The sequence below is a fragment of the Chaetura pelagica genome, unplaced genomic scaffold (assembly GCF_000747805.2).
Source record: "Chaetura pelagica isolate M959 unplaced genomic scaffold, ChaPel_1.0 scaffold104, whole genome shotgun sequence".
NCBI lineage: Eukaryota > Metazoa > Chordata > Aves > Apodiformes > Apodidae > Chaetura > Chaetura pelagica.
In genome coordinates, this window is record NW_009953786.1 from 4,807,018 (window position 1) to 4,821,189 (window position 14,172).

The 14,172-nt window shown below is 45.4% G+C and overlaps 1 protein-coding gene across 1 annotated transcript in view; it reads right to left on the bottom strand.

Annotated features, from left to right (window-relative positions):
- Window positions 1-8,531: 8,531 nt before the first annotated feature.
- Window positions 8,532-14,172, bottom strand: part of IRF4 (interferon regulatory factor 4) — a 12,796-nt gene continuing 7,155 nt past the window's right edge. The window contains exons 7-8 of the mRNA XM_010000908.1: window positions 10,996-11,108; window positions 8,532-8,675 (exon numbers count right to left, since the gene is read on the bottom strand). Of these exons, the coding sequence (XP_009999210.1) occupies window positions 8,532-8,675; window positions 10,996-11,108 (257 nt within the window). The remainder of the gene's footprint in view (window positions 8,676-10,995; window positions 11,109-14,172) is intronic.

Sequence of the window (14,172 nt, forward strand, 5' to 3'; positions counted from 1 at the left end):
TCCCCTTCTCCGTCCTCCCCTGGGGAGGTGTCTGGGCTGCTGGCCCGTTCCCTTGTGGTGTCCCTTCCTCACTCCTCTCAGACCCCATCACAGCTCCCATTCCCCCAACCCATAACCAAATTTTCCTGTGCAGCCCCAAGCAGCAGCTCATACCTGCCCTCCTCTTTTTCCAGCCAGTTTTAGTTTCTCTCTTTCTTTTCTGTTTGGGGGGTTGGTGTGTGTCAGGAGAGCTGCCTTTATGCACCAAGTACTTTTTTCGTGCCTTTCCTGCTCCCCACATCTCCACGTGCCGTCTTATTTCTGAGAAATAGCTGACTTCTCCTCCTCGGCAAAACCCACTTCTCCACTCCAGACCTCCTTGCCCCTTCTCTTGCAAAAGGCAAAGGTTAATTCACCCTAGCACCTTGTACTAAATGGCCTCGGTAACCACCAGCTGAAACTGGCAAAGGAGCTGTCCTCAGCCAGCTGTTGTCCTCAATGCTCTGTCCTTGCAACCACTGGTTCTGCTTGCAGCCACCCTGCTCTGCGTCAGCCATCTGAAGATGGACTGTTTTTTTCCTGGGGAAGACAGTTTGGCCAGCATGGTAAAAGAGCAATGCTGACAAACCTTGTGTCCTGCCATACTAATTTCAGGACCAGCCTATCTGCAGGGCTATCTGGAGACACTGGAAGCCAAGGCTGGAAGGAGCTGTTGCACGTGTAGCCTTTCCTGCTACAAGTTGAGCCCATATCCCTGAGCTGGTAGCCAGGGGTGAGAGTTGGCAATACCAGAGTTACTGCCTTTATCCTGGGAGATCCAAGCATGTGGAAGGAGGAGAAATGGGTTTACCAGGGCCCTTAGAGTGTGTGGTTTGTTTTCCATAAGATCTTGCAGGAAAGATGGAGTTCAGGAGCAGCATGATTAGCAAGGCTTGCCTACCTGTATCCTACAGTGCAGCCTCCAGGGTTTAGTAAGGCAGGAGGCATTGATGGACACTCCACCCCAGCAGAAATCTAAAAGCTGAAGTGCTTAAATACATGTTGAAAGCCTGCAGCAGACATCCATTTGCACATGCCCCCTTCCTCTTTCTCTCTCTCCTCATACTAACCCTGTATTTTCACAAAATTTCTAGGACATCATTAGCACCCTTTCTTTCACTCTCATGTGAATGAACCTGGCCAGCTGTGTAAAATGACATTTGAGAAGGATGAAGGTGGCTTGTTACCTGCACACACATATACATGCTGTATGCAAAACATTCATATTTTGCTTCATGATTCTGGCTTTAATATAAACTTTGCGAAGAAGAAAAAGAACAAAACACACCAAAACCAAAACAATAATTTTCATTTAAAAAATGACACCAAGCCAAACAACCTCGCAAATATCTGCACTAGCAGCTTCTGTGATGGCAAGCAGCTTAGAAACTGTGCCTCAGGCTAAAAAAAAAAAAAAAGAGAGAGAGAGAGAGAAAAAAAAGAAAAAAAACCTGAAAACCTTTCCCCCAACTTCCTGCATTAATCCTCTTCACACCCCCCCTAACCCCACATGCACTGAAGCACCCCACCACCACCACCTCCCAGAAATGAGCTCATGGGTTTCCAGAAAACACTGCATCATCCCCTTCTTGCAGCAGGGCTCCCAGGTGCCCAGGGTGCCTTCAGTTTTCCTGTGGGTGCCAGTGCCCCCATGGCACAGGTCTAGACCACCAGAGATGGGTCACCTCCCCAGCAAACGGTGGCACGTGGGTATGTGTGCCAGGAGCCAGGACAGGAGGATTGGGTTGGGTGGCCGTGTCACCACTGCTGTAGTGGATGGTGAAGGTTTGGCAGGTTCCCTCAGCAGGAGGTGACCTATCACAGCTCCAGGCTGATTTCAAACTTCCTTTTTGTGGTTTATGTCGCCTCGATTTATTCATTTCCTTGTAATTTACAGATAGACATCAATGCTTGCTATATTTAAATGTTGCTTGTATCTGTGTGGGGATTGTAGGTAAGCCATTTTATTTGTAGAGTGATGGTTTTAAAGGAAAGTGAGACTTCGGAGTCACCCTTCAAGTTGATGCTCTCGTGTCTGTGGGTAAGGGTGACCTGCATCTGTACTCGGGGATGCCAGGCATACCTCCTATCTGGCCCACAGTGCCTGGGATGCAGCTTCTGGCTCCTCCACCTTCCTGCCATCCCACCACAGAGAAGGCTTATTGGCCTGTCTCCCACCTGAGGCACAAAGCTCAGCAACAATCCAGGCTGATTGGTCTGAATAATAAAATCATTGAGTTGGTGAAATGAAAACTTCCAGGATTTAGTTATATTGGGAGCAGGAGAAGGTCCAAAAGAAAAAAACTGTGCTTCACCTAAAATAAAGAAGAGATTTTGCACTATTCCCATGCAAATATCTGGCATTTGTTTCCCCGTTTTCTTTTGGAAGAAGCCTGGTGAAAGCTACTGTGACCAGTGCTTCAGGATGGTAACCTCTGTTAAAAATCATACAGCACCAACTCCTCTGGATAGAAGGTCTCCAAATGTTTGAGGAACAGATGAGACAAGGGGTGAGGATAGCATGAATTCTTAAGACCCACTCTGGATTTTTCAGCTGTGTTGTGAAAAACCCCCTGCTCTAAACAGCTCTGACCTTTCCTATTTCTTGGAGACTGACGTCTTTACAGTAGACACATGATGAGGTCACTCACCCTGTTTTTGAAGTCTTTCTCTCTCACTACTCCTCGCCTGGGTTTTTCCTGTGGGAGGGGACAGTCATGAAGAGGGCTAAACCTCTTGATCATGTGTGAAAAAAGGAAATGAAAACGAGTTATTGGAGATGTAACAAGACCTGACCCATAACTTTGGTTTCTGAGGATATAAAAATTGTGAAACCCAGGAGAAGTCTGAAAGAAAAAAAGGTGGGCCATTCAGCTGTAAAAGTGATTTTATCTGGAGCTAGATGCTCTGTGCTAGAAACTGTAAATGCTCAGCCTTCGCTTGTACGAGAGAATTATGAATGACTCTAACAAAGAGGAGCGTGAGAAACAATTGATTCAATCACCTCCTTGAGAAAAAGTAATTTGAATGTGGTGGCCCAGACTGAAATTAGCTGCACACCAGCTTCCTTCAGGAAAGCCTAGCACAAAGTATTGCCACGATTGTATTCTGCTGAGCATTTTACGGTTTCTAGGGTGGGAATCAAAACTGGCAAGACCCAAGAACACCCTATTCATCATTATAGGAGTTGATGTGGTGTCTAGATGCTCACCTCCAGAGGCGGTGCCTCATCGTGCTTGGCACTGTGCAAATAGCAAGCAGCACTGTCTGCCTTCACATCTTGCTGTCAGTGTAGGCTGAGAGAGGATCCAAGAGAGACCCAAAAGTGTTAGTTAGGCCCACAACAAGGCAGGTAGCAATACACATTACTAGATGGCTGCAACCCCCAGTAAAGAAGAAAATGTCTTGGTGATCATGTGCCAAGGCTGATACTTTATTAGACCAGGAGACGGCATAAGACCACATGAGATAAACAGTCCTCTGATATATGAGCAGGACTTACCCATGGACAGAGACAAGCTAATGCACTTCAGAGACAAACAGCAGAAGTACATGAACGTGAACGTGTCTGACCTCTGCCTGTGCTGCGCTGGGCATTCCCAGCTCAGAGGGAGAGAGTCTGTATCTTGCAGACCTGAAATCAGGGTATTCCTCTAGCTGCCTGCTCCAGATTTAAACACCTGCTCTTCCTGAAGGAAGTGAGGAGTAAGGTGGAAAACATGGTGAGGATGTGATGAAATGTGTTTCATGCCCATGGTGATGCACACGTTGCACTAGTATGGATTCAGCTGGGAGAGCTTGACAAGCATATTTCAGCTGCTGAGATGCAAATACCTGCTCTAACCTCTAGGTTCATGTGGACATTCACAGAACTTCCTCTGGTAGGTGATTGCATTGATACTACATGGACATCATTTCTCCCTGATCAGGAAAGGGATTAAAAGCTGGGGTGAGTAGCCAGACCAACTGGAGTCCACACATTTTCAGATTTCAGACATTTCTAGAGCAAGAATGCAAAAGCCTGTCTTGAAACCAAAATAGAGCAATCCCAAGGGTCAAAGATGAAACCACTTCCCAGGAGTTTGGAGGACACATATTATCTGTGGTTTGTGCAAAAGAAGTCACCTAAATCTGTCCGTTCTTTTGGCTTGAGAGGCAGAATTTATGCCCAATTCCTGACCTGACTTTAGAAGGGAGTGGGACATGATAGCCAAAGCCTGGGAGACTCATTTCAGAGAAATGCCCAGAGCTCAGTCCCATGCTTGGCCTTGGCCAGCAGAGATGTGCAAGGCAGCCATGCTGCGCCAGCACTGTGCAAACAAGAAAAACACATTTGCAAAGCAAAGTCCTGTGTTTCACCTCCATTGTTTCCCGGGGCATGAAGCTGCTCCTGAGAGCCAAAAATATGGAAAGTGCTCTACCCTTTCTTGACTCTTGCTTTTTCACAAGCACCACCCTGTGCAGAGCCACTCAGATGTCTGTTTTTAGGTCAGACTGCCAGTGCAAAGAGGAAGAACATATCCAAGGCCAGAACCAAGGCTTGTTTTTAATCTCCCATTTGAGCATAAGTGATTGCCTTGCCTTCTTGCTGGTTGCCAAAGGGGCAATGGTGACCCATCTGATCCTACCCGTGTGTTCATCAGTCATTCAGTGTCTATAGTTCAAAGAGTGTTATTCTGAGATACCTAAGTTAGCTCCTCTTTGATTGTCATTTCAGCACTTTGCAGGCACTGAGCATTTTGCAGGCTTTCAGGCAGTTGGTGTCTGTAGCCCAGCAATGGAGCTGGCTGTGACGTGCAGGGGATGTAACCAGGGGGGGCAAAGAGGTTGGGCTACCTGGCTACACACTGAAAAGGTAAATGCTTGATTGAGCTGCACATCAGGCACCTCCCAACTGCTCTGAGTCCTGGGGACCTGCCAAATTATCTTCACAGCCGACCCAACTCGTAAGCACTCTGTCACATATAAGTAATTCTTAGTCTCCTACTAGCCAGATAAGAGTTCAGATGAAAAAATACCCTGGCAATCTTTCAAAACTTCACCCAAACTGGACAGATAGTTCTGCCTGGGAAAGGAGATACTATGCTATTTTCAAACTACTTGGCTTGCTTTTTTTTGGTAAGTACTGTCTCTCTCTCCCGCCCTCTGTCTCTCTACAAGTATACACAGAAAATTATCTGAGACTGTGCAAAAGAAAATGCTTTACTTTTTCCTGAAAGCTCTCTGCTGAAGATGGTGTTTCCCCACCTCCACGCTGCTGACAAACGCTGATGTAAACAGCATGAATGTGCCTGTCTAAAAGGCCACGGGGGTTTTCACGTGAATCCTGTGTTTTTTCCACAAACCCTGTTATGCTGTATTTCAGCTTAAAAATATATATATATATCTTTCCCCTTTTCTGGTTAACCTACAATCTCTTTAAGGCTAATACAGTTTACAGCAGTAGGCAAAACCACTAAGCAGAACCAAATTTTTAATATAGGTACTTCAGCTGCAGAGCTCTGGCATGAAACCCTTTCAAGAAACGATTGTTAAGTGTGGCTCTATTAAAATCAGAGAAACCAATACTGACATAAATTGCATGCTTTAAACATTAAAAAAAACACAAGTTATGCTTTTGGTGTTGCCGGGAGTAAAACATGTCATTTATAACGCCACTGAAATCATAACAGGAAGGAAGTAGACCTCAGAAACTATAAACAGAAGTTAACAGAAGTAGGAAGTATTTCAAATGCTTTCACGTAGTGACTGTAGAAAAGATACTAAAAGGAGAAAATGTTTTCAGGATTTTTTTCTTGTTTGCCTTTTTTTTTTACCCCACTTTGCGTACCCATTCGCTATTTTGAACAGTAAGAGATTGTCACAAAAGTCAAAGGCAGCTTTAAAATCCTCATGTGCAAAATAACGTATTGTATAAATCAACAGCTTGATTATCCTTCCACTTTTGCCCCTGCCCCATCCTACCAGGAGAAATGCCTCAACCTCCTTGCTTGGAGAGTAATTCTTTCACCTGCACCTCTCTGCATTCAAACTAAGCAAGTTGTGTTTGGGCAGAAGATAAATGGTGCTCTTCTCCATCCCTCTTCACAACTGCTGACTTTAAATCATGGTCCTTCAAGGAAAATAATGAAAAACTCATTCCAAAGTAAAAAATGATAATGCACCTCGATAGTCAACAGGAGCCTCCACATAAAGAGAAAATGTCTCCTGCAACTTCAAACACTTCACGGATCTCATCACTACTTTTCACACCTTGCTCTGCCTGCAAGCTACTACACCCAAGGACCCTTCTCAGGCCAGCAATTTCCAGTAAGCAGGGGCTGCCAGTTAAAATTTCAGTCCTATTCTTAACTTCACTATTTTAGTTCACTTGCCATCCTCCTTTTCACTCTTTCCCAGCTTTTCTCACTTGAAAGAACTCTGCTAGCCTAGCAAGAGGCAGGTCAGGGAGTCCCCAGGAGCTGGGCAGGGTAACACCAGCTCAGTTCCCAGCCCCAGAAGCCCCAGTGGGTCAGAGGCAGAGCCCTCAGGCATGGGTCAGTGCCAGACTTCCAGCTGTGGGGCTCTGCTGCATCATCCCTGACCCAGGAAACCAGCAGCCAAAGGGCAACTCCCTTATTTTCTTTTTTTCTACTAACTGCAGCTAATAGTGCAAATGTTTTTGTAAGAAAGAATCCTTACCTTTTGACCTCTCCCTGCACTTTTGGCTTAAAACACAGTTCCCCACAGACTTAGCCAGTAGTGCTGCCCAGGTTTGCAGTGCAGAACTGAGTCTGTTGGATTTGCCCCGCTACTGAAAACAACACATACGAATCGAGTTGGTAGAGAATAAGGACTTTATTCTAAGATGAGAGCTGAAGCCATGAGCATATGAAGCAACGACTACTAGAAAAAAGTGAAAAACACATTGAATATTTGTATTGAACCAGTTCAGCTTGAACACAAAAGTCCCTTTCAGTAAAATGTATGCACAGGCCAAAACATACGCAGAAGCTGTAAAGGTCAGCTAGAGCAGTGCTTTTAATATCTAAGAAAGAGGTCTTGCCTATGACAATCTTTAAGCTGGGAAAAAAAACAAACCACTTCAAGTAACAAAGAGCACAAAAGTAAAAATTCTCTCTTAATTCTGCTTGTCACTGTGGAGAAGGAGGGGGATAATATATCCCAGAAGAGTATGCATCTTTAAGATGTATAAATTTGGAGTCCCTAGAACACAAGTCTGCTGCCAGACCAAGTACCAGTTTTTCTTCCTCCTTTAGAAATTCAAGTGAAACATGTCTGTTAAGCATAGCAAGATTGTGTTCTGGAGGTAAAGCTAGTAAGATCACACAGTCTGCTTGCCAGTGTGGAAATTTCACTGACATGCATACCCAACAGACCTCTTCATCTAACAGCACCCTACCATTAAAAGCTGCAAGTGGCATCAAAATAGACTTCTGTCAATTTTTTGAAAACAAACCTTAAAACAAGTATTTCTTTGACTGTCTTAATATAGGAGGCCAAATGCTGCTTTCCTTGCACTCTCCCTTCACATTCACTTCAGTACCACTGGAAGCTGTGAGTGCACATGAAGAGCAGAGCTGGCTCCATACAAGTTAGAGGTGGTAGTTATTTTAACCTGGTTCGCGTGTGTGATGTCAAAAAAGGGCTGGCAGAACCATTTCTGTGCTATTTTCAAGGTCTGCCAACTTAATTCTAATGCATATATATAATGCATAGTAGCTTTCCATTATAAGAAAAATGTAATTTATCTTTAAACCTGCTCTTTGGGACTCTGGAATTTTACCGGTTAATCCACTAAACCCACAGGTAATATGAGCTGAATGGTCACTTTTCTTAACACAGTACCATCAATGCACCACCTTAAAAACTGCTATTATGGGGGCTAATCCAATAATAGCACTGGCAGCAACAAAATTCATTGTCAAGACAAATGTCAGTCAAGCATTAAAAAAAATAAGTCTCTGAAGAACTGCATTGTTTTTAAAAAATACATAGAAACATTCTATACAAGAATATAGGCATCACATTAATTAATCTAAATTTATAACCACCTACATGTATGAGCTATTCTCAATAAGCCATCTACATTTGCTACCCACTTAGAGTAGCTACACTTTCAAATCGGGAACACTGCAAATTTATGTACCTTCCCTGAGATCAGTAATCCAAAATAAATAGCCCTGCAAATGTAACAGTGTAAACTCTGGATTTAAGTCTTCGGTAAGAATCAGTCCTTGAAACCCAAGAACATTAAGCAAACGTAAACAAAGCAATCATTTTGTCAGTTTTCAGTTATTCCCAGCCACAGTGGAACCTATGTGAGATGTAGCATCCAAACATTGAAGGCCCATCATTTGTGTCACACAATAGGGTTGTCCTAGTTCACTTTCCTATCATGGAACCTCTGAACACATCCAGCTGTGATGTGGATCTCCAAATTGCGACCCAGATCTGCTCCTCCATTCTGCATAATCTTTACAGTGCCTTTAAAACCACTCTTTCTGAAGATCTTATTCTTGAATAGAGGAATGGCGAATAGATCTGTGATAATCCTCTGGACTAGTCACAAGTTCTGGTAAATCATAGCCTCTCAGAAGATGTCCACTGTTTTGCTGAGCAAAGTAATACAGCTGCCTGGCAAACATGGGTTCAACCTTAAGAACAGACAAAATGTTAATCAGACACATGACAAAATCTCATGCTCCTCATCTTAGCTATTTATGGTGGTTTTAAGTCAGAAAACAAGGCAGAGCAAAACAGTTTTGCTTTATCAGAATGGGAAAACTATTTCAGTGGCCTCACTAATCTCTGTTTTAAGCTTGGGCTTGCCTGTTCTGCTGCCAAGTGCCTTGCACACACTCCTGACTTCCACAGCCTTTGTTTAGAAGGGCAGGTATCAGTGACAGAAATGATGTGTTAGCAACTGCAGCCCCTTAGCCAGTCCCTGGGTGTAAGTGATGCCCACAGGCCAGGTGTGTCCATGGCTGCTCGACCTCTTCAAATGCACATGCAAAGCACTGAAAGTCTCCTCTGCATTGTAAAGTTCTTTGAGGACTTCAAATGCTGGGGCGCTCAGACTGAGGTAGGTTGCCAAATGACTGTTTGAAATTACACTTGCAGCTAACACCAAGGCTACTCTTGTTTCTGCTCACTCGAGCTCTGATGAGCAATCTGTTCAACCACCAAGAGGGATTAGTGTAATTCAGTGCTGCCTTCAGTTCTGTCTCTTCAGAAACTGCTGTTCCCTCTCAGAGCTTTGGGCTCTGGTTGGAACTATTTAGTTCCACATAAAGAACAAAAACCTGAAGCTCTCCTTACTCTCAGGGTATGTACTGGTTGGACAACTCTCTTCACAGCCCTCTTCTGCTGGTCAGCCAGCCCCTTCACATTTTGGATGAAAAATACGCTGTCTGAGGGTCCAACCTCTGGGATGACAGAGAGCCAGAAGGGATCACTGCTTGGAGCAGCCCCACCAATCTCTTTTCCCTTCCTCTCATCAGCATTCAGAGGCAGCTGAGCACCTCCAATCCCACCATGGGGGAGATGAGAAGGCAGTGAGGCAGGTGAGCCACACAGCTATTTGGTGGGATGGTGGGGCTCCACCAATCCACAAGCCAGGAGAGCCCAAGAAATTGAGTAGCAACTGGTAAAAGGGCAGTACAGTTCCGGAAAAAGCAGGAGGTACAGGCTTACAGAAGAGCTGCCAAGTCAGGGTGAGGAAGTTGGGGTGTTCAGCCTGCAGAAGAGAAGGCTCCAGGGAGACCTTATAGAAGCCTTCCAATACCTGAAGGGGCTACAGGAAAGCTGAGGAGGGACTTTTTACAAGGGCCTGTAGTGATAGGACAAGTGGGAATGGTTTTAAGCTGAAAAGGGGGTAGATGTAGATGAGATATTAGGAAGCAATTATTTCCTGTGAAGGTGGTGAGACAGTGGCCCAGATTGCCCAGAGAAGCTGTGGCTGCCCCACCCCTAGAAGTGTTCAAGGCCAGGTTGGATGGGGCTTGGAGCAACCTAAATTAGGGGACAGTGTTCCTGCCAATGAAAGGGAGGTTGGAAGCAGATGATCTTTAAGGTATCTTCTAACCCAAAACACTCAGTAATTCTGTGACAGGAGATGGAGAAGGGGACTGGAGAAGGGATGCTAGGAAGGAGGGATGGATAGCTTTGGATGGATTTGTGAGCTTCTCAACTTCCAACACCGAGACTCGCTAAGCAGCGAGTGTGGCAACAGGAAAGCAACACAGCTAAGTGGAGGTTATGGCTTATGACAAAAGTCTAACTTGGGACCTGTGCTACTACCAAAGGTGCTTTTGAAAAATTAAGAGACACCACTTTTCTTTCCAAGGATGCAATAAGCTAGGTGTTGCCACTAACGTGTGCATTATCACCTCTCTTGTGGTTTTATGGGACAACACAGTCAATTTAGAAAGTACCTGGTCTCAGTCTCTGTCATCACCCTCTCTCAGGCAGCATCCTGAAACACTAGCTTTGAGTGTGTGTGAACTGTGGTCAGTCAGCCCATGAGCTTGCCTCTTGCCTTCAGCCTGAGGCTACACAGGCAGCCCTTGCATCCCATTAAGGGCTGAGGTCCCTGAGATGCAGCCTGGGATTCTAGAGCACCTTTAAGTGCAGTGGTGTAGAAGCACCTCATCCTGCACTGGAGTGGCAGCCCAAGAAGCTGTGCAACCAGGCTGGCAGTAACAACACAGCCCAGCTCTTCCAAGTTACCCTTCAGCTTTAGGTTTTAAGAGGATTTGCAAAAGAAATCACGGATGCCCCACAGAGAGGGAAATCAGGTGCTTTGCCCTGCTGATGCCTACCAGTCAGTCCTTGGCAGATCTGGGGATTCAACACCCACCTGAATGATGCTGCATTTTCCAGAGTTTATTACCTCCCTCACAAAAAGGCCTGACTGTCAGACTCGCACCCTCCGAAGAAAACGTTTCTTTTAGGTAAAGCAGAAGTCCAACTTACATGGGCTGTTATTAGTTTCCTCTGCCTCTGTGGATCTGGAAATTCCTCCCCAAAGCACAGAGCAACCTGGTATCTCGGCAGCGGGCGTCCGTGGTGAGCAAAGGCTTGCAGCTCTGGGAAGAGAGAAAGGGCCGTGTTGTGTGTTAACCCCAGCAGGCAGGGAAGCACCATGCAACCATCCCACTGCCAGGATGGGGGAGAAAACTGGAAGGCCATAAGTAAGAAAACTTGGGGGTTGAGGTTAAGACAGTTTAATAAGTAAAAAGAAAAAAAGAAAATAAAAGAAAAAAAGAAAAAAAAGAAAACAAAGAAAAATAGGGATGCAAGAGGCAATCACCCACCACCTGCTGACTGATGCCAAGCCACTCCCCCAGCAACAGCAACCTCTGGCAAATTTCCCTTCCAGTTTTTTTCCAGAAGGTCATACAGGAGGAAATATCCTTTCAGTCAACTTGGGCCAGCTGTCCTGGCTGTGTCCCCTCCCAGGCTCTTGCCCACCCCAACCAATTTGCTGTGGCAGTATATTGAGAAACGTAAAAAGCCTTGATGCTGTGCAAGCACTGTTCAGCATTAGCTAAAACATCCCCGTGTTATCAGCACTGTTTTGATCACAAATCGAAACAGAAGTGACGCATGAGCTGCAACAAAGAGTATTAACTCTGTGCCAAGCCAGTACCAGCCAGTAAGACAGACTTTGTGGATAAAAAAAAAACAGATAGTTAAGCTCCAAACAGAGGACCTGGGAGAACAGTGGGAGAAGATGAAGTGACTCCAGGGAGGATGAGAGGTCAAGACAAAGACAAATGGTAAGGAGAAGACACTGAGTTTGGAGACTTGCCCATAGATCAGGGGAGCTAGTTATAACACTGCCATTTTTCTATGCACTTTGCCTCACAAGTAATTTCATATGCACAAACCAGGATGTCTTCAAATCAGTATTTCTACTGGGCCTTGGCAGCAGAACCTCTTGAAGCAGACAGCAGCAGCAGCCAGGACCCACACAAGCAGATGGCCAACAGCAGCACTTAAACCAATGTTTCAGTAGAGCCCAGCACTCAAAGTACTGCCAGGCACAAAATTTAGCCCCAGCTAGACATAGCCATGGAGCCACTGTCATCACTATGCCTAGTGAGGGACAAGGAGGGACAAGGAGGCAGGGGAAGGTGAAGAACCTTATTTAAGCCATGCACCAAGCCAGCAACAAGGCCTGTGTCTTCTGCACTCCTGCATTCTTTCCACTAACCCATGCCTTGCACAAAAGAAAAAGTCAAATTATATAATTATTCCAATAGTCAAAGTGACCCCTATGAAAAACAGCAAGGAAGACCTTTAAAAGAGACTTCCATTTAGACCAAAATCACTATGTTGGGTTTTAGAGACTGCATTTCCTTCCAGAAAAGAGAAAATTCCATCTAACGTAATATCCTGGTTAAGGTCTGTGTTATTTGAAGTATTTTACATATAAAATTTCATTGTCATTTACAACTCTGCTCATGTTTTCTGGGAAAAGCTGATATTAAAACCAATGTCTTATCATGAAGCACCCCCTGCTATATAGGGAGAGTCTTCAAACTTGGCATGTCAAATGCACCTTTTCCCAAAATACACCCCTACCATTTTTACTCTAACTGCAAACTTTTCAGACTGTGCTGTCAATTCAGTGGCTAACACAACAATGTCCCAACCCTGGCTTGGGACTACTGGTCTTACTGGGAGGGTCAACTGTAAAAGAAAAACAACAGGTAGCTCACTTAAAATACAGAATCAAGCATAGTTCTCCCCAGAGTCTCCCCTAAAAACACCCTAAAAGAGCTAGGAACTTTTTGGATGTATACCAAGGAGAGCAGAGGGATGATGCTTTGGACCCTGCTTTCCTCCATGCTGCCACAGGCCAGGGCAGGATAATCCCTAGGCCAGTCCAACACTAATGGAGAATTTCTGCCACCTTCCTTTTCTCCCCAGGTTTACTTGGCCTCAGCAGTTCTCCAAATCCTAAATACCTGTGGGACAACCACACAGCAGCCTGTGGCACAGACCTGGACAAGAAAGCCCTTTCTTTCTCACCATCAGGGTAACCAGGAATTGAGCTGAGCCTTGTGCTTCTCCAAAACCTTCTGCTGCTCCAGCTCCAGCTGCCCCTCCTTCTGCCAAGCCAACCCTGCCCTGCCTGCCACCCTCACACTCCCCAAATCTCTCCCTCTCTCCTCCTGCTCCCCACCCAGCCAGGGGTACTGCATGTGTCAGACAGTGCTCCCCACCCACCTGCTTTCTGCTTCATCACTGCCATTTTAGCCTCCTCAGTACAGGCTGCTCAGCAGGGGCCCCACTGCTCTGGCAGAGTTTGCACTGCAGCCTCCAGCTCCTCAGCAGGGTCCTAATTGCTGTGGTCCACAGGACCTCTGCATCTGCCCCTTTCCCAGCTGTTCCTGGTAGATGCCTTCTGTGCCTCTTCCCAAGGAAGCCCTGGTTCCCTAAGGGGGAGATCCCCAAGCTTGCCTGAAGTCTGGGACCTCAGTGCATTAAATCAACATGCAGGTGTGATACACCCATGACAAGTCACTTACAAACCTAGTTGAGCATCAACACATGCAAAAACCCACTTTGCACACACCACAGACTATGACTTCAACCACATGCTTGGGTTTGCACAGGCATTGGTGCATAAGTAATTTAGGAGGGGGAAAAATAAGTACTGCTTGAGCTTAGCTTTGGGGTTTAGCATCTAAAAAGAGATGACCTGTCAGCCACTTGGAAGAACCCAGAGTACATCTCAAAAACCACCTGAGAAAAGGGAAAGGGATTTCCAAAACCATAATCAGGGGAAGAATTATACATCTTTAATTAGCATGTGATTGAAGCCCAAGCCAATACCCTGACCTCAAATTCCCCTTTCTAACTGTCAATTCTCACATTCACATGAGATTTCTCTGTTTAAATGCATTTCTTGCTTGACCATTTTGTTAGGATGGTGCATCAACCTTGGAATATAAAGCAGGCTACAGCTGTTGGTTTCATTGTTGTTGTGTTGTTTGGGTTTTTTTGCAAGGCATTATCCTTCTTAGAGACCCATGCCAGTGCTGATGCCCTGTTCTAATGGGAAAACACACCAAACCACAGGCACTCCGTTCACCTGAAGTGATGCCACACAACTCAAAAAGGAAGCAACATATTCCTGCT